This window comes from Diorhabda sublineata, chromosome 1 (assembly GCF_026230105.1).
Source record: "Diorhabda sublineata isolate icDioSubl1.1 chromosome 1, icDioSubl1.1, whole genome shotgun sequence".
Classification (NCBI taxonomy): domain Eukaryota; kingdom Metazoa; phylum Arthropoda; class Insecta; order Coleoptera; family Chrysomelidae; genus Diorhabda; species Diorhabda sublineata.
The window spans coordinates 13,541,047-13,564,232 of NC_079474.1; the positions used below are offsets into that span (position 1 = coordinate 13,541,047).

Genomic DNA, 23,186 nt, shown 5'->3' on the forward strand with positions numbered 1-23,186 from the left:
AAACGGATTTACAGTAATATGTAATATGTTTTTCCAGTTCGCGAATGTTTTTCTTTTAAATATATTTATTTCGACTTATAATTTATCACTTGAAACGGTTGAGAGTTTTTTAATTTCTTTTATAACAGAATCAGAAATCGATACTATAGATGGATATCGAACAGATTTTGGATTTGTTAGAAACAAAAAAGAAGAATAAGACGTTTGTCAATTTGTTTTGAATCTGGTGAGGAAAAGCAATAACAGAAAAATGGGTATAAAACATTTGTGGAGTATTTTAACTCCTTTTTGCGAAAGGAAACCTTTGTTTGAACTTCATGGAAAAACTGTTGCCGTAGATTTATCCTGCTGGATATGTGAAGCCCAAAATATTGCAGAATATCAAATACAGCCCAGAATGTATTTAAGGTTGGTAGTTTTAAATTTAATATTTTAAATAACTTACAATTCGGATTTATGATGTTCAATGTATAAACAATTATTTAGTTTCTCGTTAAAGGAGATTATTCTTTTAGAAATTTGTACTTCAGAACTTGCTACCTTCTACTGCTAGATGTAAATCCTGTTTTTATTTTGGAAGGTAAAGCACCAGAATTAAAATATGAAACTATTGCTGCTAGAAATGCCTTACAATTTAAAGGGGCAAAACCTAAAGCAGATGGTATAAAAACCGGCAAAGACAGATCTAAATTTAATTTTATTTTGAAAAGATGCCAAGAAATGCTCCATTTGATGGGACTTTCGTGTATAGTAGGAAAGGGAGAAGCTGAAAGTTTATGTGCATATCTTAACGATGAAGGGGTAGTAATTTTATATTCTATAGTTAAAAGATAGGATATATATTAGTAGTTTAATTTGAATTTTAGTTAGTGGATGGTTGTATATCACAAGATTCAGATTGTTTCGCTTATGGTGCTAAAGTAGTTTATAGAAATTTCTCAGTTACTTCTCAAGGGGCTAATAAATCAAGTGGTGGTGCTGTTGATATCTATGATATAGCAAAAGCCAATGAAAGTATGAGTGAGTAATTTTACCTTAAAAACTATTTAATCACTTGATTTATTACAATATTCTCTGTGGTGGAAACTTCAAATCGTATAGGTTTTGGTAGAAATAAAATCATTGCAATGGCCTTGTTTTGTGGAAGTGATTATGGTGATGGTGTCCATGGAATTGGGAAAGAAACTGTATTGAAATTCTTCGAAGATTTATCAGATGAAGAGACATTAAACAGGATACGTTCTTGGAAACAAACTCCTGAAGTATATGAGGAATATGAGAGGTTGATATCTGATAAAAATATATGTACATCCTGCGGACATCGTGGGAAGATAAATGCACATAATAAAAGTGGTAATTATATAAAAAAATTTCACACATTTTGCATTTGACTGTAAATTTGTAACAAAATTAACTTATTCGCAGATCTTTACTTATTTAAATATTTTTAACTTTATTATTTTTATGGTTATTAAGTTAATAGATGGTATCACTACATTTGGTTTGTTATTTTTTCTTGATAATAATGGATTTATTCCTTAAGTGGTATTTGGCTACTTTTACTACTGATATTTGTGTTGTCAAGTCAAAGTTTGCTATTTCTTGTACAACAAGGATCATCAGTGATAATCCTTAGTATTTTTATCTGGAACCATTAGATTATTCATGAGAACTGGAAGATTATTCAATGCAATTAAGACACAGTTTTTAGCCAAAAAGAAAATACTAAAACAAATAATAACATTGGCAATAAAAATAATGAAAAGTACAGAAATGATATTTCCAAGACAAATAGAGAATAATTGAAGGTACAAAAAAATAAGGAATAACATTGGAAGAGAAAATTTCAATTCAAAACAAAATCAAAGAAGGACAATTGAGATTAATACGGATGATATGTGAAGCACAAACCTATAAAAAAAGGAAAGGAAGACCAAGGAGGAGCTGGACAGAAAAAATTAAGATAACGGAAAATCGAGGGATAAAATAGCAGGAAATAGAACAAAAAACAGAGGATAGGAAAGAATGGAAACTGTTGTGGAAAAGGGAACCTACGTAATAACTTAATTCCAGCAAGCTTTACACCTGAAAAAGTAGAAAGGCATCAAGATTAAGTAGATTAATCATAATACTTTCTATTGTACAATCCCATAGTTGGATATTGTAGATCCATAATGAAATAGTCTCCTATTATCCAATAAATTTTTCTGAATTTCCCAACTTCTATTTGACATGGAGTTTCAGAGCAACCTTGCACCTAAATTATTCAGCTGTATTGATATAAATTACCGGAATATTTAACTGGTACATGTATTTAATTTTGAAATTTAAGGTTGTGGCCCTTGTGGAATGATGAAAGGTTGTTCCGATAAAGAATACAAAATGAAAAGATTCAAGATAAAAAATGAACTGCAATTGAGAAGTAAAGCTTTACTGGATCCCAATTTTCCAAACGAAGATTTAATTAGAGAATTCTTATCAAAAAAAGAGAGAATTTCTAAACTAGATCTTGAATGGAAGAAACCAAATTTAGTGGAATTTGTAGTAAGTATTGAAATATTTAAAGACAAAAAAATAGGTGAAGGAGTCGATTGTTTATAATATTTTCTTTTTAATCTGAATTGAGTTGTTACAAACACTATTACCTACTTTTGAACACTACTGGAGATGAAAATGTCTTATATCCTCAGGTGTTTTTTGATCACATATCCACTTTCGATTCACTTTCATTTTATTATATTGAACTTGGTTTTATTAATTTTTTTTAGCGCTTTACCACGAAATATTTGCAATGGGAAGAAATTTATGGATTTGAAAAGATACTTCCTATTTTAACTCGGTGGCAATGTCTTAATTATGAAAATCTGGATTCAGAGAAGACCAACGGCATTGTATATCCAGATTACATAAAAAAAATACGAAATCCGAAAGGTATGTATGTATCTACAATGGGGTTGGAACTGAAAGACTGTCTTTGAAGCCAGTAGGTCTTTTATTCTTGATTCTTTGATAAATTTTAGGAAGTGCACTAACTTCAGTTTGAGTAAATCCTCTTGCTCCACTCAGTATTCCAACAATTTATGTCTTGTATTCGATAAATATATAAATAGATGTTTCCTTTATAACCCACAGAATCTGCATTTTTTTCCATCAGTTTGAGTGTTTTGAGGTGTCTATTCAGGTGGAATATCCTGTTGGAAGTCTTAGATCTTTTTTGCTCAAAACCTTTTCTTCCTGCTAAATCCCAGAGGAAGATAAAATGGGTTATATAATTTACAATAATGCCTTCTCTATACCTTATTCTGTATAAAAATTTGAAATTAATTTCGTTACAATTTTTTTTCCAATTTTTCACTTGTACAAAAATCCAGATATTTATTATTAATTATTTGCAGGTGTTCCCAGTTATGAAATAATTTGGTCAGATCCGCAAGGATATTTTACAAATCTCATTCCCAAAGAACAAATCGAAGATTCCAATACGAATGTGGAAGAACTGTGGTCGACGATAGAACGTCAAGACTTAATTAATAAAGCTTATCCAGAATTAGTAGAAACGTTTCAAGAAAGTAAAATTAAACCGAAGAAATCTACTAGAAGAAGAAAAAAAGATGCTACTATAGAAGGGATTGAAGGAATGATGAAAAATACTTCAATTTCAGAGCCTAAAATCAAGAAATCGAGGAAGAAAAAGGAAAACCATGAAAAAATCCAACAACAAATAAAGAAACCTACAGTGTTGGATAATTTTTTAAAAAAAGCGATATTGAAAAATCACAGAGATAAAAATAATTTGAGAAATGAAATTGATTATCATACTTCAACACCATGTAAATCGTCAACGAATCTAATGGACATTTCAAGATTCGGTGATGAAGAAGATGATTCTGATCTGTCAGATATAATCGATAATATTATTTCTCGAAAACCAGCTGGTATACAAGAAAATTTAGTAAAACTGAAAGACGTTGTCAACTTGGAAAATGAAATAGGTGACAAAAATTCCTCGAGTTTCTTCATTACTGGACCGGTAGAAAATGACTTGTTTGAAAAAACTTTTAATGAAATGTTTCACTGTGATACTGACAGTACTGTGGAATATGAATATGATAAGCTTGAATTTTCAGATGACACTGAACCTGATCAAAAGGAAGATAAATCTGAAGAAAATAATGAAATAGTAAACGAAGATATCAAAAGTGATGAAAAAGATGAATACAGTTTTTGTAATAGTTATGTACCGTTAATAGAAAGGATAAAAAAGAAAATGTAACCGTGAAAAACTCGAATTTGTTAATATACGAGGTGTTTTCAAAGTAATCGACGTCTAATGGATTGAGGAAACTAATAAAAGAACCAAAGATTAGTACAGAAAAATGATATTTAATGATTTGCATTGAATTATCTTCTTTAACTTCTAACAACTGAAAATGGTAATTTGAAGTGATTGTTTAGATTTTGCAGAAGAAAAAGAGAGATGTCAACGTCATTTTAGAGAAATATAGTGATTGTTGGATAGTTTTTACCAATAATATCAAGAATTTTTCACAAAATGAAACAAAACAGGATGTTAAAGAAAAATAAACAAGAAGTTCTATGAAATACCACAATATCTTACTTGGTATGTAGTATATAATGGAATAATCATGTACTAAAGCAGAATAAAAAGAACATATTAAGAAAAATTAGAGTGGAGATGCAGTAAAAGACCTAGAATATAAATAGAATTAAAATATACATGAAACGGAAAAGAAATGAATAAATTTCATTTTTCTATATGAACTGTAGTGTATTTGCTCTTAATTATCTTGTATGACTTCTAACGAATGAAAATAAGTGCTAATTTGGATTCTGTAAAGAAAAAGAAAGACATTGAAGTCATTTTAGATAAATATGATGTTTGTTGGATAGTTTTGACCAAAAATTATAAGCTTTTTGAGAAGATACCACAGTTTCTCAATTGATACGTAGTGTACAATAGAATAAGCATGTACTAAAGCAGAATAAAAGGAAAGTGGCAAGAAAAATAGAGCAAAACCCTCATAAAAGATGAAGAATACAAGTGAGTTCAGAAATGACATGAAACAGCAAAACAAACAAATCAGCTAAATACAATTTTCATTTTTCCATATATACTGTACTATATTTGCTTTGAATTTTCTTTTCCGATTTCTAACGAATGAAAATAGGTACTAATTTGGATCTGTAAAGAAAAAGAAAGACAGCGACATCATATTATAGAAATATGGTGTTTGTGGAACAGTTTTGACCACAAATATTAAGAATTTGTTACAAAAAGAAACAAAGCAGAACATGCAAGAAGAATGACCAAGAATTTGTATGATATTTGAAGAAATTCCACAGTTTCTTTCTTAGTATGTAGTGTAACTATCATCTTGTAACCATGGAAGAAGCATATATTATAAGAGAGTAAACAAAAAAGATCAAGAAACAATAGAGTGAAGCTGCAGTAGAAGATCTAGAAGATAAGTTAGTCTAAACCTGGAATTAATTAAGAAAGGCAGAAATCAATGATCTACATACAATTTTGTTCTTTTGATTTACACCAGTCATTGTTTAGTTTGTTTAAAACGCTACATCTATCTTAAATTTTGTATTGCAACATTTCATTTTTGATATTTCTACCCAATCACATATTTTTGACGAGAATCTCCATATTCTCCCAAAACTTAAATTACCACTTAGAATTACCAGGTTTCAATTCATAGAGCATTGAAGTCGGTTCCTGAAAATGTGCTTAACTTTATATTTTGGAGAGACATCTTTTAAAGGCGATTTAATAAATTTTAATATTTATGGTGTTCCATTGATTGATTGATTGATTTATGTCCTTCAAGTTCATTTTCATTTAATACCACAATGAATAAAACATTCAAATCGAATTCTTAACATTGTAGATGCTTCTTGATTCCTCTAAGGAAAGCATTGACATTACGTCTTGTGCTTTCTATAAAATTTGGTAGTTTCGCTCGATAACAAACAAAAACCATGGGCTTTATTTGTTATTATTTTCCAATTTTTTTTCTTCATTTAATTAATGTTTAACATGCAGATCTTTTCGATTTAGTTTCTGTAACAAACTAACAACAGCTATTGTACATTAAAACAACTTAAATCATTCAAATATAAGTATAATTAAACTATTCATTAGATAAAAGTATAATTTTTGGCATTATCACATACTATATAAAAACTACTTCCCACAAAATACAACGCTGCCTAGTTTTTTATACAAATAATAAAGCTAAAAGTTTTCCTATATGGGGTATTCAATTTTTTTTACACTGAAATATACGTCTTAATACTTTTAATAACATAAACAGAATAAAATAATACCATTACGATAAAAATATTAAGGCACCTTTCATTTTTTTCTTTTTATATTTACACTGTTGTAACCATCTCGTTTGTATAATGAGGATATTCGCTACTGTTGGTCAAAGATTCCCATTCTTGTTCATTCGAATCAAATTCATACATACTAAGAATATTTTTACGTAGTGTATCCAGCCTCCTTCTTTTCGCCATAAAATATACCTATGAAAACAACTTATTTTATAATACATTTAGTGACATATAATAATAATTTATGGAGAAGCTTTGTGTTGATTGAAGGGTCGCCAAATGTTGTAGCAGGTTCGAGAGCCTCCAATCTGTGGAAATTTTAAATCAATGGTATATCTTCAACTTACACATTTAATAACAATTTATAGTATTCTAATATTGTCAGTACTGACCTCCGACTACATGTCAGTATAATAGTAAATTGATAACTAGTCACTGTTGATGCGTTTCGAGAAGAGAGGACATACTGAAGCATTGCTAGTGATTATAATCTTACTGTTTTTTAATGACCTTCTGGTCTATCAACCGTCACAGCTTATTGGTGAAGTCAAGTTTTTAATACAAATTTTTCAATAATTTTTGATGGGGTTTCTGTTGTTAAAAAATAGGCACAGGTAACTAACATTGAAACAAAAAAATTCTAATGTTGCAAAATTTGAATACATATACTTCACAAATACATATTTACTTAGATATGTAATACCGAATTACTAATATAGTCTTGTATTTCCAACACTGTGATACCTACCAACGTCCTAATTTTTTTCTACGTGAATTTAACCTTCAAAAACACCTCTCTATAATTTCAGCTCAATTCTCCAATTATTTTGGCGTGAGTGAATTTTTGCATATAGTTTCCTTTGATATTTGAACAAGTTTGAATCTTGAACCTATTTGTAATATTGTGAGACCTACTAATTTCCTGATTTTTTCTACACAAATCCAATCTACAACATTTCTCCATAATTTTAGCACAATTCTTCAATTATTTTGGCGTGGGTGAATTTTTAAACATACCTATGTTTTTCGTTGCTATTAGAACAAGTTTGAACCCTCATATTTACAATACAGTAAGTCCTAGCAACTTCCTGATTTTTTTCTACACAAATCTAATCTCCTTCAACATTTCTCCATAATTTCAGTACAATTCTCCAATTAATTTTAAACATGCCTATGTTTTTCGTTGATATTTCAACAAATTTGAAGCCTCTTCCTTCCAATATTGTGAGACCTGTTGTTTTTTTACATTAATCTTACTCTCAAAAACACCTCTCCATAGACTGGCAGAAAATATGCCATGAATTTTACGTACTCAATAATTTTATATGTAGTCAAGTGAGCATTAAAAAATATAAAAGATTAACCAATACAAGTAAAAATATAAAATTTGAAAAAAGAATAATGTGGAATACTATTTTGCAGTTTCATTATATTCAAAAATATCTCAATTAATCTCACTTATTATATAAAAAAAAGTACATTTTTTTAATTGATAAGGGATTAATTAGTATCATGTATATTCAATTATAATGACTCTTCAATTGCAATTTCATAAATGATAAAAATAATTTTTCTAAGTACAGATATTTATAATAATTTACAAACAAAAAAATTCTCAATTTCAGTTATTCATAGTTACATTAATATTTATATTTTTTGTTCAAATGCTTAGGGTTTTAAATTCCTCTTCTTTTGTATTTGTTCCTGAAGATTTTTAAATTTATTTTGCTGTTTCATATTTTAACAATACAATTTTATAATTGAATATTTGTTTTCCAATGATTGCCAATTAAATACTTTAATCCAGATATATTGAATGTAAAACTGATACTAATTTAAACATCAAAGCATTTATATATCGCAAGTGAAGACCAAGAATGTTAAAATTTCATACTTACGACATAATTAACTTGATAAAACCCCAAAACACCAAACTTTGTCCATATTTTTTTTTATCAACAGTTTTAATAATAACCGTTAAAGTTACTTGCAAGAATCAATTTCGAGTTATATGTAAACGAATTGTTAAACTTACCAACAATGATAAAATCATTACGAATATTATAACAACTAAAGGTACTATGAGATATTTTGAATCATCTGGAATATCGTCAGGATTTGGTACAGTGGATGGCGATTCTGTTGTAGAATTTTGAAAATGAGACATAATTTATTTTTACCATCATGACTCGTTACATCCGTCGTTAACCCATAGTTATTATTTTTAAATATTTCTAAATTTTTGAGTAACAAAAAATACCAACTTAGAGGTTAAAAAACAAAATCTAATAAACGTTTGACAGCTTTGCTTTTTTGCATTCAGAGTAAATAGAGTAGTTCGATATTTACACCGAAACATTCTTTTAATAACCTTCTGACGTGCGTTTCGATAACAAAGTTATCGTCTTCAGAGACTGTAAACAATGTATTCAGTGTGAATATCGCTAGCGGTTCTAGAAATTCCAACTTAACTCTTAGTAACCTGACAAAAAGATAGATGATAATTCATTTAATTATCTACAGATATTAAAAAATGTAGTAATAACGCTCATTATATCCCCAATTTTGATTAAAATTATAATTTTATTAATTTTTACCATAAAAGTTGACCTAAATCAACTCTAGTGTAGTACGGAATCTATAACAATGACTTGTTACAAACGTCACTTTTATTATTGTGTCAATTACATTTCAATTCATAATATTACTCACCTATAGTATTTTAAGGATTAAATAATTTAATATCAAAATGTCTATTGAAATACTACAGGCTGATTGCAAGAGAGCTGTAGCAAATATATCGTCTTTAAGCAACGATGAACTAGATGCCATTATAAACGATGATGAAAAAATTCAAGAAATTATTACAAACTTAGATCAGGTAAACCAAAAAGGAATGTTATACTAATATTCATTTTAATTTATTAAAAATTATGTCCAGGCTTTCAAATGAAATTCACATGAAAATTTTAATAATATGCAACAAATATAAAAGTAAAATACGATTCTTCTTATTACTTCATTTAATTATAATTTTGATATTAATTCTTACATTTTTTCTTAAGTTTGTTGTAAAATTATTTAACTATTATCCAAAATACAATGGTTATGTCTTATATTTGTGCTGTAGTCATACTTGAAAGAAATAGAGCAAGAAAAAGAAAATATATTAGCTAGTAATAATTCTATGGCTGAGTTTAATCTTTCAAAAGAGCCAGAGTTGGTTGAAGGGAGAGAAAAAATAAAAGAATTATCAGAGTTAGGGGAACAGTTGACAAGAACGATTGAAGAAAAAATGAAGGAATTAAGTAAGTATTGATATTTAAGATAACAATTGAATCCCTCTTTCTTTATCAAACATTTAAAAGTAGAAACAATGTGTGCCTGTTTTATCATTGGATAAACATTCTTGAACTATAGTTTTTAGATAAGATCTAAATTTACAATAATTTGACTATAAAGTTTAATACAAGATTTCAACTATTAAACTTAGTTTTCACAATTAGGAAAATTGAGCAGCACATTTTTTATTTTTTTTTTTTTTCATTTATTACGATTGATGCAGTGATTGGGGTTTGTAATTGTTAAGGATGAAAGAAGTGAGTGAATAATGCAATCACTCAGAGATTTAATTTTGTGAGATTAAATGTGTCATTTACAAAGGCATATGAACATAAAATGACATCCAGTATCTGAAGCTTTAGGTTTTTACAATTTTTCAAAATAAATAGTTGGTTAAAAATTTGAAATGGTTTCTAGGAGACAAGGGAGGTGACATGTCTTTAGAAACCGCTTTGGCATTACTACAAACATCGGCTAGTGAAATGGAAGAAGAATCTGATAAAGTAGCAAAGAGATATTTGGATGGGGAAGGGGAATTGGATGATTTTCTAGATGACTTTTTAGAAAAAAGAAAAATCATGCATTTGCGTTTAGTAAAAGCAGAAAAATTATCCAAAATCCTACAATCGCCATCAATGAATAACGTATCCAATTATATAAACGCACCGCCTGTTAATATCAACTCTAATTTCTTTCCGGGGGTTAGTATACCCGGATCTATGCCACCACCGTATCCCATCGGGCAAATAAATAATTACATGCCCATGCCGCATCCTCTTGGCAATAATTATTTCCAGAATCACTATTAACTTTCAAATATATATAAAAAAATGCATTAGATGTTCGAAATTTTAAAATAAAAGTCCTAATTTACTGTGAATACCTATACTATACAGGATGTTCTAAAAAAAAGTGAGTCATAATTATTATAACACAGCTAAATTACCTTGAAGAGATTCATTTATTTGTTTAAAATAATTTAGTTTATTAAGAAAGTTAGTTTATACTTATACCTGTTGATACAGGGTGTCCCATAATTTTGAACTAATTAAAAATTTATCATTATTTTGATTATGTTTCTTATTTTCTGTAATTAATCCTTTTGTAAGTTGTTTTTTATATCATTATTTTTTTATTTTCTTATTGTTTCTCATTATTTGGCATGAATAAGTAGTTTCATCGAATATTTCGTCCATATATGTTTCAGACGAACTCATTCTGCTCCATAATTGAACCCTTTGTAACTATAAAGAAAGTTAATTGTAAATCACACGAAATATTTGAAAATTGAACTTACCAGACTGGTTACACCAGCACGAGTTACTCCATACATAAGGAGTTACTTGAAAAAAACTCAAAAGTGACTGAAGTCACTAACTGATTAGTGATATGTCTCTGCAAACACAGCAGACTCAGTGTTGTGATCTAACCTAACCTAACAACCAAAAATAAGAAAAGTTTATAACAACTTGAGATAAATTGAGTCACAAATATTTGGACAGTGACAGGAACTATTCTACGCCCCCCTTTGAAATTTGACTATAAAAAAATGTAACAATCCAGTCCAAACTTCTTTTGCAAATCTACATCATTAGATTCGAATAATAGGCGATCTAGAGTTTACCAAAAACTTTCAGTTAGAAGCGTAAAAGAAAGTTCGCTAACCTGAATCTATTCTATTGATACTACCAAGGCAGATGCTCCTCAACATAATCCCACCTTCACCAGTATCTTCTATACCTACTCGACATTTATCGGGACTCCTTTTTTTGGAGAATTGGCTTAGCTGCTTATACACCTACATCTCGTCGAAACTTATATGGATCCACAACGGTTGTTAAATACAATGTGTGTTAATGACTCGTTGTATTTACTTCTCACGGCGTTAAAAATATTCTTTCAAAATTTAGGTTCGAAGAGTAAGGAAGTAAAATGATTTAAATATTTTAGACAACAGTGGCTCCCCCGATGGCACCTGGCGGAGTAATAAGCATTGACTAGCGACGTTGCTACGTTGTTTATAATATAATACTTCTTATAAAATAAAAATAACATTTAAGACGCAAATAACGGTGTAGTTGGTAAGGTTATCGAAGTGCTTGGTTTCCAACACGGAGATCGGAAGTTTGAATCCTCTGCCGAACGATTTTTTTATTAAACAAGCCACTTGCTCTTAGTCCAAAGGAAAGTTACAAACAAAAAAAATAAATGACTCTCAAAAACCTAACGAGAAAACAAAGCAATATAACCAACTTTACTCACACAATCATTCAAAGTGTGTGTAGGTTTTAGGTAGTCAAAAAATCGAATTAATACGTGTTATCTTCATATATTTGTAATATTATATATTCTTTAAACTTCATCGTATATTCAGTTTTGTCACTTGGGTGGTTGTTTCGTTGACCACTTCTTTGTTCAAAGTAAACGTAATTTTCGTAAAATACGCTTTACGACAGAGTCTACTATCCGAACAAAAGTGAATAAGAGAAAACTCTTTTTCAACGACCCAGGCGTATCCTACTGACTGCGCCAGTTATAACTTAAAAAAATAAAGATAGGTTTTTAAGAAACATACAAAGTACAATTAATATATTAACAACGAATTCTGAACAAAGGCTAAGACAAGATTGAGTATACACAATGAATTTTGAAAAATATATAAGGTGGCTTCGTAATTAGGTAGTCAGATTTTTACAGATTTTCATATAAAAATAATTTGTTTTTAAAAGATGTGATTAAAAAAGCGGAAATTTGGTTATTTGAATGTTTCACATAAATTTTGAGGTTATGTGAAAAAAATGTGAATACAAAAGTTGTAGACTTTTTATTTCCTACAAATTTTTTCCATACGACTTGTACTTTTAACGAAAATCGAGATAAACCCTTGAAAAATCATCCTCTTCCATTTCCTAACCTCAAATCGCTCGTAAATTATTTTTTTCTCTGTTTTCCCGATAGGTTTCATCCTAATACTACTACTTTTTACCATGTTTAAAGGATTTAACCCTTGTCTGTAATGAATACATTCGAAAATAAATTTTGTTTGGGTTATCAAGAAATTTTACTAGACTTGGCAACGTTTTTAATCCATTTGATGTTGAATCAAATTAGCACATCTCGTTTTCAGATACCCCACACCCCTTTACTTTATATTAAAAATAATCAAAAATTTGTTAAAAGTATTTTTTATAATTTTATGTATAGAAAAAGAAATGTTTTTCTTGGCAACGTTGATAAAATTGTATGTGCACAAATTGGAAATAAAAATACTTTTCTTAAATCGTTTAAATTTATTTGAATCAACAAATACACATTCTTGGAATTATACATTCACTAAATTAACTGTAATCAAAGTACCAGTTGTCCCCATGACGGTCTTTAAAGAAATGCGTAATTTTGCGAATGTATTTTATATACAAATATCACTTTTTATCCAATCAAATGTACAAATAATAAAGGCACTAAATAATACAGACCAAATACTTTGATTTCAAACTGTTTAATTGGTACTTTCGTTCTAAAATAAGAAAATGCAAAGTTAAGACATATAATGATACCCCATAGTACTATTTATTCTGAGGTGATAGTTCCATAACGAAGAAGATTAGTGCTTCTCAAAGCTGCACCTAACCCTAACCTCTATTTTTTTTAATGAAAAGATTGGGGTCAATTCACAACTAACTACCATTACTACTTTTTTGCTTTGGCATCAGAACACAAGGATTAAAAGTTGTAACAGCTGAAGAAGACAATGACGTTGAACATACAGACATAAAAGAAAATAATAGCAGCTCCAAAGTTGTAACTGCGGGTTCCGATAAAAATTTAATTATATTTGTTCGGAGTTCAAAGTTGGGCAAAACTCTTGAAGACTTGGGAACTGCTGAAGAGAAGTTTCTGCTTCATTTGTATGGTTTAAAAAAATATTCTGTAACATTGGCAGAGAAAAGTACGATAAAATCAAGATTTGACCTACCACCAACACATAATTAGAGTCTTTTCACAAACTCCCAGCTGTAGAGAGGAGTTGGAAAATTCAAAACATTCAACACAATGTAAAGAACCCCGAAACAAGTTACAACCATCAAACCATTTGCTCCTAATGAACTGTTGAATCAATTATCATATAAATTGGCTCTAAATCCACATTATAGTGGATCAAAGTACTAAAAAAAGGAAGATATTGAAAACTCCTTCAAGTTCTTGGTTGGGTCAAAACTTTCCACAACGATTTTTACAAGCCTGAAAGATTTAGTAAAAGATATGAGACTTCCAAAAGCAAAAAAAATTGTTTGTCTCACAAACTACCTTCTTTTGGTATAAAAATCGTGAATTTGTAAAAAATTTGGCACAAAATGAACCACTTATGTACTACCAAGCAATTGCTGATCTAGTTACACGCCTCTGAACCATATAAAGACGTTTTATATTAATAAATCTGTTAAACGAAATATTTAACAATTTTTACTCTATTTGGGAAACGTGTAAAGTCATTTTAAATCATACCTGGATACGAATTTACTGTAGTAATGAATCTGAATAAAAAATTTTTAAAAATAATACCAATGAATCCTTTCCACTTACTTATTCCTTATTTGTTACAATTTTTTTTATAAAAACCTATAATACTTACATCCGAAGAATCACTGGATAACTTCCCAAACAAAATCTCTAAAAAACGAAATTAAAATGGTCAACAACAATGTTATAACTATCGAAACTCATCAAAACCTATTTTGTTCCAGATGAAATAATAATCATACTGCATACATATATAATTTCCTGTAGTGTTAGAATTAGATACTTGATAAATATCTTACCATTCTGCCTTTCCATATTGGTAGCATCATTTTCAGAATGGATCAGTTCGAACCTAGAAGACACCTGAAATATAATGGAAACTAAAAAAAATTGGGGCACTTTAAATTATGTTTCCCACTGACCGCATCCAAATCAGCAGCTAACAAAAAATGTAATTCTTTTGATAAAGCTTCAGCTTCGATTGCAACATCCTTATTATATAAAGTTTTTCTAAATCGATTTTTTTTGCAGTTTTTTAAAGGTGGGCAATAACCATGTTGTAAGTGACGCGGGTTTGTAGTGTTTTCTTCATATCCACATTCTGCTATATAGCATATATCGGCAGTTTTAAACAACAGACATTTGTTGTTGTTAATGTTGGTTTTGTAAGATTCTATTATAGTGGGCAGTTTTCTTAGAGTACCGAAAAGTTTTGTTTTTTTTATATCAACTATTAATTTAAGACTATCTGGATCCAGGGAAATGTTCATTAATTTTTTTATTTTTCTTGGTTTGCTGTGTAAGAGTTTTCTAACTTTTTGTGCTTGTTCCTAAAAGGTATTTTTTATTCGACAAAATATTACATGGTTTTACTATCGACCAAACAAAAAAAATCTCACTAAACATTAAATATTGACCTAGTGAAAAAATTTTCCAGTGGAATAGCATTGGATGATTAATACTCTGAAGCTTTTCTAGATTTTATTTATATTTCCCATTTTCTTAAAAGGCATTCTAATAGTGAGATATTTATATTTTACATAAACGTCAATAAAAAAACATTTTTTTTACTTTGTGCTTACATACAGTACAAAAAATGCATACGTGAGTTGAAGATATGATATTTAGGAAAAAATAGAATAAATCGATTACATAGGTACGTAGTTTGCTTACCATTGGAAGCCGAAGAATAAATTGCTCTTCTAAACATATCTTTTCTTCTTGTTCTTCCATTCTTCAAATAAAAACTATGGTCATTAATTATTTTTTCACTTGTTTTATTTGAACATGGAACACTTATCATAGAACATATAGTTTTACAGGCTGTCCAAACTAGAATTTAGTTCCACTATACGAATCACTTTTTAAATATGATGTTAAGTATTTTCAAGAATAATGTTACGATCATAATCAAATAAATTTTAACAATAAAAAAATTGATTATTAAATTCATGACGAAACAGTGACTGTATATTCTATAGTACTAGAATTGAATTTATTATAGAAGAAAATGTCGTATGCGGCAAAGCGACATCTGGTTGGGAATAATGAATATTTATTAGTTTTTAAAGGTGTCAAAATTGTTTCGGGGTGGTGTCATTTTTCTCTAAGAATGTGAGTTTTTTTCGTTAATAAATTGCTTTTTTGTTACATTATACATGTGTTGGAGTTTTTACAATATTCTTGGATACCTAAGTACTGTTTGCCCATTGGATTACGCATTTACATATATGAAATTATCATTTTAGTCGGACTACGTTTTATTCGATCTAACTTAAAATATTTATTGTAATTATGTGTTTATTCCAAACGATATCCTACATTTGCAATAATAAGAACTCATTTATTATTAAACACGTAGAAATTACAGTGTTTTTGACCATTTAAAATCGGCATACCAGATCATCTTTTGACATAAATTATCAGTGGCGTTACACAAGGTTGAATGAAGGTTTACGTTTATTCATAAAGTGCTTATACTAATTTACATTTATTTTTCAAATCAATCTTGTATCGAGGTTATATCAAAACTTATTGTGTATATTTAATTGTGGTAACTTCAAAACCCCAAGTAAAACCTGGATCATTAGAAAATAATAGTGTTTATTACTACTTAAAGGAGAAATAAATATCTCATCAAAACTTTTAAAAGGTAATTAAGCTTTTCTTAAACAAATATATATCATTTTATTTCAATTGAAATTACAAATTTTCAACATGACTTTGATTAGTTTCACGTTTTTTATTGGAATATTTTATGTCGTTAAATGTACGTAATTTAACAATATTTGCAATTATCTGGGATAAGTGATCAAAACCTGTGACCTAAGGATGTGAAAAATTTGTATATATTTTTGTAATTTAAATTGTGACATTGATAACCATGTGGAACACATATACTATTATTCAAAGTATAAAATCATATATAATGTCCTATTTACTACTTGTAATTATATTTTTTAATCATTTCTGTATTAGTAAATGAAAAATATGCAATTTTATAAATTAATAGGATGGTTTCGGAGCATATGGACTTTGGCTTTGGGCTTTGTCTTAGCTAGAATAGGAAGAATGTTATATTGACTTCTCTAACCTGTTCAACTTTCAGCTATATAAAGAAATACATTGTTTGTATTCAAGCCTTGTTTCAAGATCATTATTATATCCTCAATTTTAATTAGCAATTTAATTGTTAAAAGTGTAGTTTATAAGTACTAAATCTTAGTAGATATATCAATCAAAACTCTTAATATTGATATATCTCGTTTTCAACAATTTATTGACACAAAATTTGAATTTTATTATTTAATAATTACGTTGTTTATTTAATTCTTCGATGTGTTGAAGATTAACTTTATTAGTTTTTATTAGATTTTCAATATCATAATATAGTAATTTTATTCAAAAAACATTTTTCCACTATAAATTTCTTTTCATTCATGCAATAATAAATGGTAATAAAGACAAACTTTATTACGATACAATGATATTTGCTATTATTAAATACACTCAAGTATGGAAATTAATAGAACTTTTTTAAATAGAATTCAAAGTAAATTTGTCATTACATAACTTACATATTTAGAATGAAAAGGTACATGTAAAATCTGATGTTACTTAACTTCTTTAGCTAACGGCTACAAAAAAACATCCTGTATCAATTGAGAACTATGGAAATTATGCTATACATGTGTCATAGTGCTTACATAAGTTTTTAATTACATTCCTAACTTCTTGAGGGATAATTTCTATATATGCCCATCAAATTCTTGCACAAAATTCGTTTCTGTCTATTTTCTAAACTTTTTGTGTGATTAGTTGCTAGAGAAAAAGTAAAAAAATTGATAGATCTGGGTTTTTTATGTAAAAAACAAGAGCAGCCCATCAAGTAGTTTGAGTGGTGCTTGCTGTATGGAGATATCTGTGGATATTGATGTTGTACTTTTCTAGGTGGAATTATGTTGAACATCAACCGATGTGGTAGTATTGGTAAAACAGAATCAGATTATAAGTCAAAAGGCTTTTTTCTGTATTGAGTCAAGCATTTTCAGATGGACAAATAGACCTTGTAGAGGACTAGTAGCTTTTGCGAAGTATATAGCTTTTTGGTCTTAAAGAGGGCTCTAAGTTTTTTTGGACCTGCCAATTTGGCCACATACCTATGCCGGAACATATTGCTCCTAACCTCAACACCCAACAAGCGAATTTATGTCCAGACAGGACCAAATCCTGAGCTGCAATGTCAGCCATCTTTGCTGGATTTAACTCAATTGCTGTCTATGGATTTGGGTGTTAGCTGATTTGAACGGCGACATAAAAGCTATAGATTAAGGCTGCAGTTTTAATATACAGGAGATAGAGAGTCTATGAAAAGATTCTTCCCTGAGGAACACCAGTGTTTGCCTCAAACCTTTCCGATGGGTTAATTTAATATTTATTCACTCATTGCCTCACACATTTATCATAACGAACTCATCTAAGTAGTATATTTCATTGTTCATTAATAATAATGAATGTCATCCTACAAATTGTTATTTAAAAATTATATAAAGGACCAATAATTTGTTTCTTTAGTTTCTCTGTTGATTTTTTGGGATACTGGCTTTTACAGCAGGTATTATCTGCTGTACAATAACGTGAGATTCTCATTCGTTTGCATTGAACATGGTTTTGTCAGTAAATATAACTTTTTTAAATAAAGTTCTGTTATTTTAATATTACTTTTGAGGTTATAAACAATTTTCGAAATGTTTTGCCTAGTCGCCTCCTCAAAGTGTGTTAAAATATTTCACTTTATAAAAGTTTTTGTAATTTATAGTTTTATCATATTTTTGATCTAATTTAGATGAATTGCCCTGTATATGTTCTACTTAATAAATTAACCGGAAAATTGAATATTATGATATCAAAAACTGGTTATCAATGTTAGTATTTTCCTTTAATTCGTAAATTAAATAGTTCACTGATTAAAATTTCTTTAGTCCATTATATTAATGATGGAATGTGAGTAGTAATTTGAAATTAAGGTTAGGAGAATGCAGAATAGACCCAGTTATTTTTTTAATTGTATAAATTATTGCTGTGTGCATAAATATTCAGTTTTATCGGCATTTTAATTAATTACCATCCCAAACTTAAATAATGTTGACAAACCATAATTCGACGTATTATTATCGTCAAGGTCAGTTAACAATAAATTGTTATACATTAGCGTCTCCTACTGGAATAATATTTATATCTTAATATCTAATCTCAAAATAAATAACATTTTTGTTTTGTTTTAACAATTTCGTAAGCTGCAACAATAAAAAATATTTTCTAGAATTTAAATGAAGTAGAGTCACATTAATAGAAATTTTTTATGGTCTGTTTGTTGATCTGTCGAAATAATTAAAAAAAATTTTGAATGCTCATTTAATCTGTTTTAAATATTTTTTTCTTTGTTGAACATCTTTAAACAATTAAAAAAATTTTGTGAGTAAAATGAGCGTTTCAAATACCATTGACTTGAGTATTATAGCGACTGTTCTGTAGGAAAATCAAGTGGAAAGTATGGAAAAGTGAAATTGAGAGTGATAATAGACATGAAGAAAGCATATGGAAGTGTTTACACTATTTCATATGAGCTTTTAAGCACAAAAAAGCTTCTTTCCAAACATAAACGGATTGTTAATTTAGAGCACAGTTTGGAAATAAAAAAATTTATGTTTTGAGTTGATATGTGACTATGGATCAATCTTAGATTCCCTATTACATATGAAGGAACTGGACCGGGTGAAAACTGTTCTTTTTTCCTGAAAATTAAAGAAAAATTGGATACCATTTCCTTTCTTTTGCGGAATCCATATTAGTCCTAGCTGATTACCATAATTAACTAGAAAGTTATCCTATATTCAGCTCCGAATCTTTAATACAATGCTAAGTAGGGAAGAAAAATCTATATCTATATAAGATTGATATAATTTTAACCTTTTGATTACATAATTACTGTTTTTTATTGCATAGCTATGATATGAATTATTTTTTTCATCGAAAAAATATTTTATAGCACGTTTTATTTTTTCTTTGTAAACCAGGACAAACAAAAAGGATTCCAGCTACTAGTTTTCTTACAAGGACATGCATAAAAGTCCAAGGATTCAATAGATTCATTGCTCCTCCGACTGCTAGCAACATCATACGAAGACCTCCCTGAAATCTACCTTAACTTAACACACACATAATATTTTCAAAAAACAAACAACAGCATGCAACCACTACAATCCCTGGCCTGCAGAGGAGCAATTCCTACATCAGGGCCAACCCCAACTGATCTTCCTCTAACAAAAAAACTTTCCTTATCCTACCTAAACAATTTTTCAACGATTATCTCTCTATAGGTCCATTTAATAACATTAGAAAAGGCAATGTCAGCATGTTTTATATCACATGAACATTCGAGATTATTTTACATTTAATTATTCGTTTTTTTCCAGATTTTTCTATGTACACTAAGATATTAAGCACTATGGACTGTCTCAGAACTGAGTGAAATATGTGATAATCGATTGAACTGAAACTCTTTCCTAGAATATTTAAAATTGTAGTACAATAAGTTATTTTTTTGTTGAAACCTGGTGCTGTTTAGTAATCTATTAGGAAGAAAAATCAATCCCGTAGATATTAGTGATTCGATCGGCCTTCATACTGGAATTAGACGATTTAAAAAAATTTCCCATACGTATTTTGAAACATGGCACTGCAAGGAAAAAAATTGTCGGCCGACAAATTGTAAAGGGAAGCCGTTGTCAAGTTTGTTATCCGGAACAAATCAAAAACACGGGACAGTCTTGCCCAAAACTCGACTCCAGAGGGTAAGTACATTCTAGATGGTATTCAATTAGACTTTTCCTTACCCCTATGAGTGTTACAGCGGTTTATTCAACTTTGGTTATTCTTAATTTTAAACAAGGATAAATATAAGAAATTTTCCATTTGGTAACCTGTAGAGGTACAAGTAATTGCATTTTTAATAAAAATTTAATTTGTGACAGTTTTTTTGTATTCCTATGAATTTTAATCCCAATTTTTATAATAAATTATCTAGAATGTCGAGTTGTTATACTTTTAATTTGTACAAATTTAGCATAGTTGATATTTTCATTCAATATATAATATCCGTTTTCCATTTCTGATATAATTTTGAATTTAAATAATTCGAAAATGTGGTCTTCCATTCCTTAAAAGGAAAACACAATTACTTTCCGGGCTAATTCCACGACGAGCATTAAATTACATCTTCACCGAAGAACGTGAGGATCTTTTATTCGTAACGACTCACAAATATAATGACATGGAAGTAATCGCTGACTGACATGAAGTGTGGGCTTTTGATGTATACAGTGGGAACAAATTTTGAAACCGCATATGGTATTACAATATTCATTTACTTTCAAACAATTTTTTCACAGATTATAAGAGTGGTGTTTTTTTAAATAATGCCACTAGTTTCCAAGACATCTCTCACCTTCCTCCTCAGATGTGCAAAGGGGTCACTATACTACGCTTTTCAGTAGAAACATTTTTTCTAGATCCTTTCGCGTTGAATACGATTTGTGTTTTGTTATTGTAAATCATCCCCTGTCACCACTTCTCAGAGTCATCTCTAAGGCTACCACTATACTAGGATGCTGGCATCTGGATGGTTAGCGGGGCATTAGTCTAGGGATGCCAGTATCGGATGCTAAAACAGCCACCCGGAGGCTCGATTTTGTGCATATCCGCTGGGATGATGAAATGCGAGCAGCCGGTCGCTTTTTGCATCCCGGAATGCATAAAATCGGTTGTAGGGCATTAGTTCAAATGCGGCGCATTATACTAGGCTGCTAGCATCCGAGCAGGCGCTCTATTTGACATATGCGTGCGCGCAGTTTGATCAGGGTTATGACTAGTTTTTCTTCGGGTGAAATTGGTCTGAGGAATCTTGTTTAGAGATGAGATGTGACATTCTAAAGTAATTAAAAAATCTTGTTTCACTATTACACATTTTATCAAACAAGTAAAATACAGGCTTTCAACACGACTGACAGCTAAAAAGGGGTCCACACTAAACTTCCTTTTTGCACGACGCTTTCTTTTCTTAATTAGTAACATCAGCAACAACAACTCTTCATTAGTTGGAGCCATATTGACGACTGGCAAAAAATTAAAATAAAATAGCAGTCCGGGATGCTAGCATGCCAACACAAATTCGACTCAAAGTGGGATGCTAACATCCCGGATGCTAGCATCCTAGTAGGTAGCTTAAGGTCTACTTGTTTTAAACCTCTTTTCGTTTCAAAAATTGCGGATAAGTTTCCTTCGACAACTACTTCATTTTCGCGTTTGGAATAAATGCTTTCTACTTTTTGAATAATATTTTTGCTTGTGATCCACAAGAAGAAACTTCAGGTTTCATCCTTGGTCATGGCTATTGATCTGGATTGCCTTCAGACTGAAAATTTGATCCCTACCCTTTTTTGAAACCCCTCTGGTACTTAGGGAAAAAACAATTACTTTCCCGGCTAATACCATGACGAGCATTGAATTACATCTTCACCGAAGAACGTTATAATCTTTTAGTCGATATTTTGCCCACTTGTTCGTCCAAGTATTTGCCTAATCTATTTCTAGCTAGGAGTTTGTATACGATAACCAACAAAATTATACTATAACTCAAACAGTGTATCCAGTTTTTCTTTTTTACCCCCTGTTTGGTATCTTACTTCTTTTTCCCTCCCGATAAAAATTTGTATTGTCTTTGTTTACATAATTTCAATTTTTGTCAGCTTGTCCTCTAGATGCTTTCGTTTCCTCTCTGCTCATTTTCTTTGCTTTCTTCCTTTCCTGTGCGTACTCTTCTGAGTCCTCCGATATTCTCAGTCCTGTTTGGTATCTTACTTCATTCGCTCCATCTCAATATCCTCCCATGTTTGTTTTTCAGATTTGTGGTCATTGCATTTTCGATTTTTTCCTTTGCACCTTTTTCATTTAATGTATTTACGTCATATTTTACTAGATACTGAGGCTTCCCTCTGTTCTTCGGTATTTCTTTGGTATTTCTTCTTTCAGCTTTTTTGCTATTTCTTCTTACAGTTTTTTCAGCAGTATTTGGTCCGCGTCCGCTCCTCTGACATTTGTTATCAATTTTGAATGCTCTCTTTCACATATTTTTTGCAACTAATCGATTTTATTCATCGGTGTAATCTCCTCAAAGAGTAATAAATCATTCCAACGCTTCTCTAATTTCTCGATGCCGTAGTTGTGGAAGTATTTGTCTTTTGATTCAAAATAGGCTTCAGTTTCAGCAATTGCTTCATCATTTGAATTGAATTTCTTACCGGCGAGAATTTTTTTCGAGACCAGTTAATAGCTAGTAGTCATTGGGGGCTAGATCTGGACTATACGGTGGTTGAGGAGCAATTCGTTCAATTTAACCA

The 23,186-nt window shown here is 29.8% G+C and overlaps 5 protein-coding genes across 7 annotated transcripts in view; 3 read left to right on the forward strand and 2 right to left on the reverse strand.

The window, feature by feature from the left end:
* The first annotated feature begins 10 nt into the window (after positions 1-10).
* LOC130452907 (flap endonuclease GEN) lies at positions 11-5,831 on the forward strand. 2 transcript variants are annotated; one of them, XM_056792429.1, is made up of 7 exons: positions 11-408; positions 516-801; positions 867-1,020; positions 1,102-1,353; positions 2,333-2,544; positions 2,769-2,931; positions 3,396-5,831. In XM_056792429.1, the coding sequence occupies exons 1-7, from the start codon at positions 251-253 to the stop codon at positions 4,271-4,273; spliced, it is 2,103 nt and encodes a 700-aa protein (XP_056648407.1). In that variant the 5' UTR covers positions 11-250; the 3' UTR covers positions 4,274-5,831. The 2 variants fall into 2 exon arrangements, with proteins under 2 accessions (XP_056648407.1, XP_056648417.1); XM_056792439.1 differs by lacking the exon at positions 1,102-1,353 and having other exon boundaries at positions 210-408.
* Positions 5,832-6,135: 304 nt separating this feature from the next.
* Positions 6,136-8,652, reverse strand: LOC130452927 (uncharacterized). Its single transcript, XM_056792463.1, has 2 exons — positions 8,402-8,652; positions 6,136-6,558 (listed from the first exon to the last, which is right to left on the reverse strand). Exons 1-2 carry the CDS (start codon positions 8,531-8,533, stop codon positions 6,406-6,408), a joined length of 285 nt encoding a protein of 94 aa, XP_056648441.1. The 5' UTR covers positions 8,534-8,652; the 3' UTR covers positions 6,136-6,405.
* A 367-nt stretch (positions 8,653-9,019) lies between these two features.
* LOC130448278 (vacuolar protein sorting-associated protein 37B) lies at positions 9,020-11,165 on the forward strand. The gene is made up of 3 exons (XM_056785564.1): positions 9,020-9,247; positions 9,497-9,674; positions 10,126-11,165. The coding sequence occupies exons 1-3, from the start codon at positions 9,116-9,118 to the stop codon at positions 10,515-10,517; spliced, it is 702 nt and encodes a 233-aa protein (XP_056641542.1). The 5' UTR covers positions 9,020-9,115; the 3' UTR covers positions 10,518-11,165.
* Positions 11,166-12,978: 1,813 nt separating this feature from the next.
* Positions 12,979-15,512, reverse strand: LOC130448284 (transcription initiation factor TFIID subunit 7-like). 2 transcript variants are annotated; one of them, XM_056785579.1, is made up of 4 exons: positions 15,403-15,512; positions 14,652-15,059; positions 14,529-14,592; positions 12,979-14,379 (listed from the first exon to the last, which is right to left on the reverse strand). In XM_056785579.1, the coding sequence occupies exons 1-4, from the start codon at positions 15,460-15,462 to the stop codon at positions 14,300-14,302; spliced, it is 612 nt and encodes a 203-aa protein (XP_056641557.1). In that variant the 5' UTR covers positions 15,463-15,512; the 3' UTR covers positions 12,979-14,299. The 2 variants fall into 2 exon arrangements, with proteins under 2 accessions (XP_056641557.1, XP_056641551.1); XM_056785573.1 differs by having other exon boundaries at positions 12,979-14,592.
* Positions 15,513-19,485: 3,973 nt separating this feature from the next.
* The window catches only part of LOC130451795 (uncharacterized), a 60,065-nt gene continuing 56,364 nt past the window's right edge, over positions 19,486-23,186 (forward strand). Inside the window, exons 1-2 of the mRNA XM_056791047.1 lie at positions 19,486-19,503; positions 20,389-20,582. Of these exons, the coding sequence (XP_056647025.1) occupies positions 19,486-19,503; positions 20,389-20,582 (212 nt within the window). The remainder of the gene's footprint in view (positions 19,504-20,388; positions 20,583-23,186) is intronic.

What these genes read in the sequence shown, in the direction of transcription:
- LOC130452907 (XM_056792429.1), top strand. Translation starts at nt 251, where the DNA reads ATGGGTATAAAACATTTGTGGAGTATTTTAACTCCTTTTTGCGAAAGG. An exon ending in AAAAGCCAATGAAAGTATGA is followed by an intron (nt 1,021 to 1,101) that starts GTGAGTAATTTT and finishes CAAATCGTATAG; the next exon opens with GTTTTGGTAGAAATAAAATC. An exon ending in AAATGCACATAATAAAAGTG is followed by an intron (nt 1,354 to 2,332) that starts GTAATTATATAA and finishes TTGAAATTTAAG; the next exon opens with GTTGTGGCCCTTGTGGAATG.
- LOC130452927 (XM_056792463.1), bottom strand. Translation starts at nt 8,533, where the DNA reads ATGTCTCATTTTCAAAATTCTACAACAGAATCGCCATCCACTGTACCA. An exon ending in TAATGATTTTATCATTGTTG is followed by an intron (nt 6,559 to 8,401) that starts GTAAGTTTAACA and finishes TTGTTTTCATAG; the next exon opens with GTATATTTTATGGCGAAAAG.
- LOC130448278 (XM_056785564.1), top strand. Translation starts at nt 9,116, where the DNA reads ATGTCTATTGAAATACTACAGGCTGATTGCAAGAGAGCTGTAGCAAAT. An exon ending in TTATTACAAACTTAGATCAG is followed by an intron (nt 9,248 to 9,496) that starts GTAAACCAAAAA and finishes TTTGTGCTGTAG; the next exon opens with TCATACTTGAAAGAAATAGA. An exon ending in AGAAAAAATGAAGGAATTAA is followed by an intron (nt 9,675 to 10,125) that starts GTAAGTATTGAT and finishes AATGGTTTCTAG; the next exon opens with GAGACAAGGGAGGTGACATG.
- LOC130448284 (XM_056785573.1), bottom strand. Translation starts at nt 15,462, where the DNA reads ATGGAAGAACAAGAAGAAAAGATATGTTTAGAAGAGCAATTTATTCTT. An exon ending in TTATTCTTCGGCTTCCAATG is followed by an intron (nt 15,060 to 15,402) that starts GTAAGCAAACTA and finishes AATACCTTTTAG; the next exon opens with GAACAAGCACAAAAAGTTAG. An exon ending in TAGCTGCTGATTTGGATGCG is followed by an intron (nt 14,593 to 14,651) that starts GTCAGTGGGAAA and finishes ATTATATTTCAG; the next exon opens with GTGTCTTCTAGGTTCGAACT.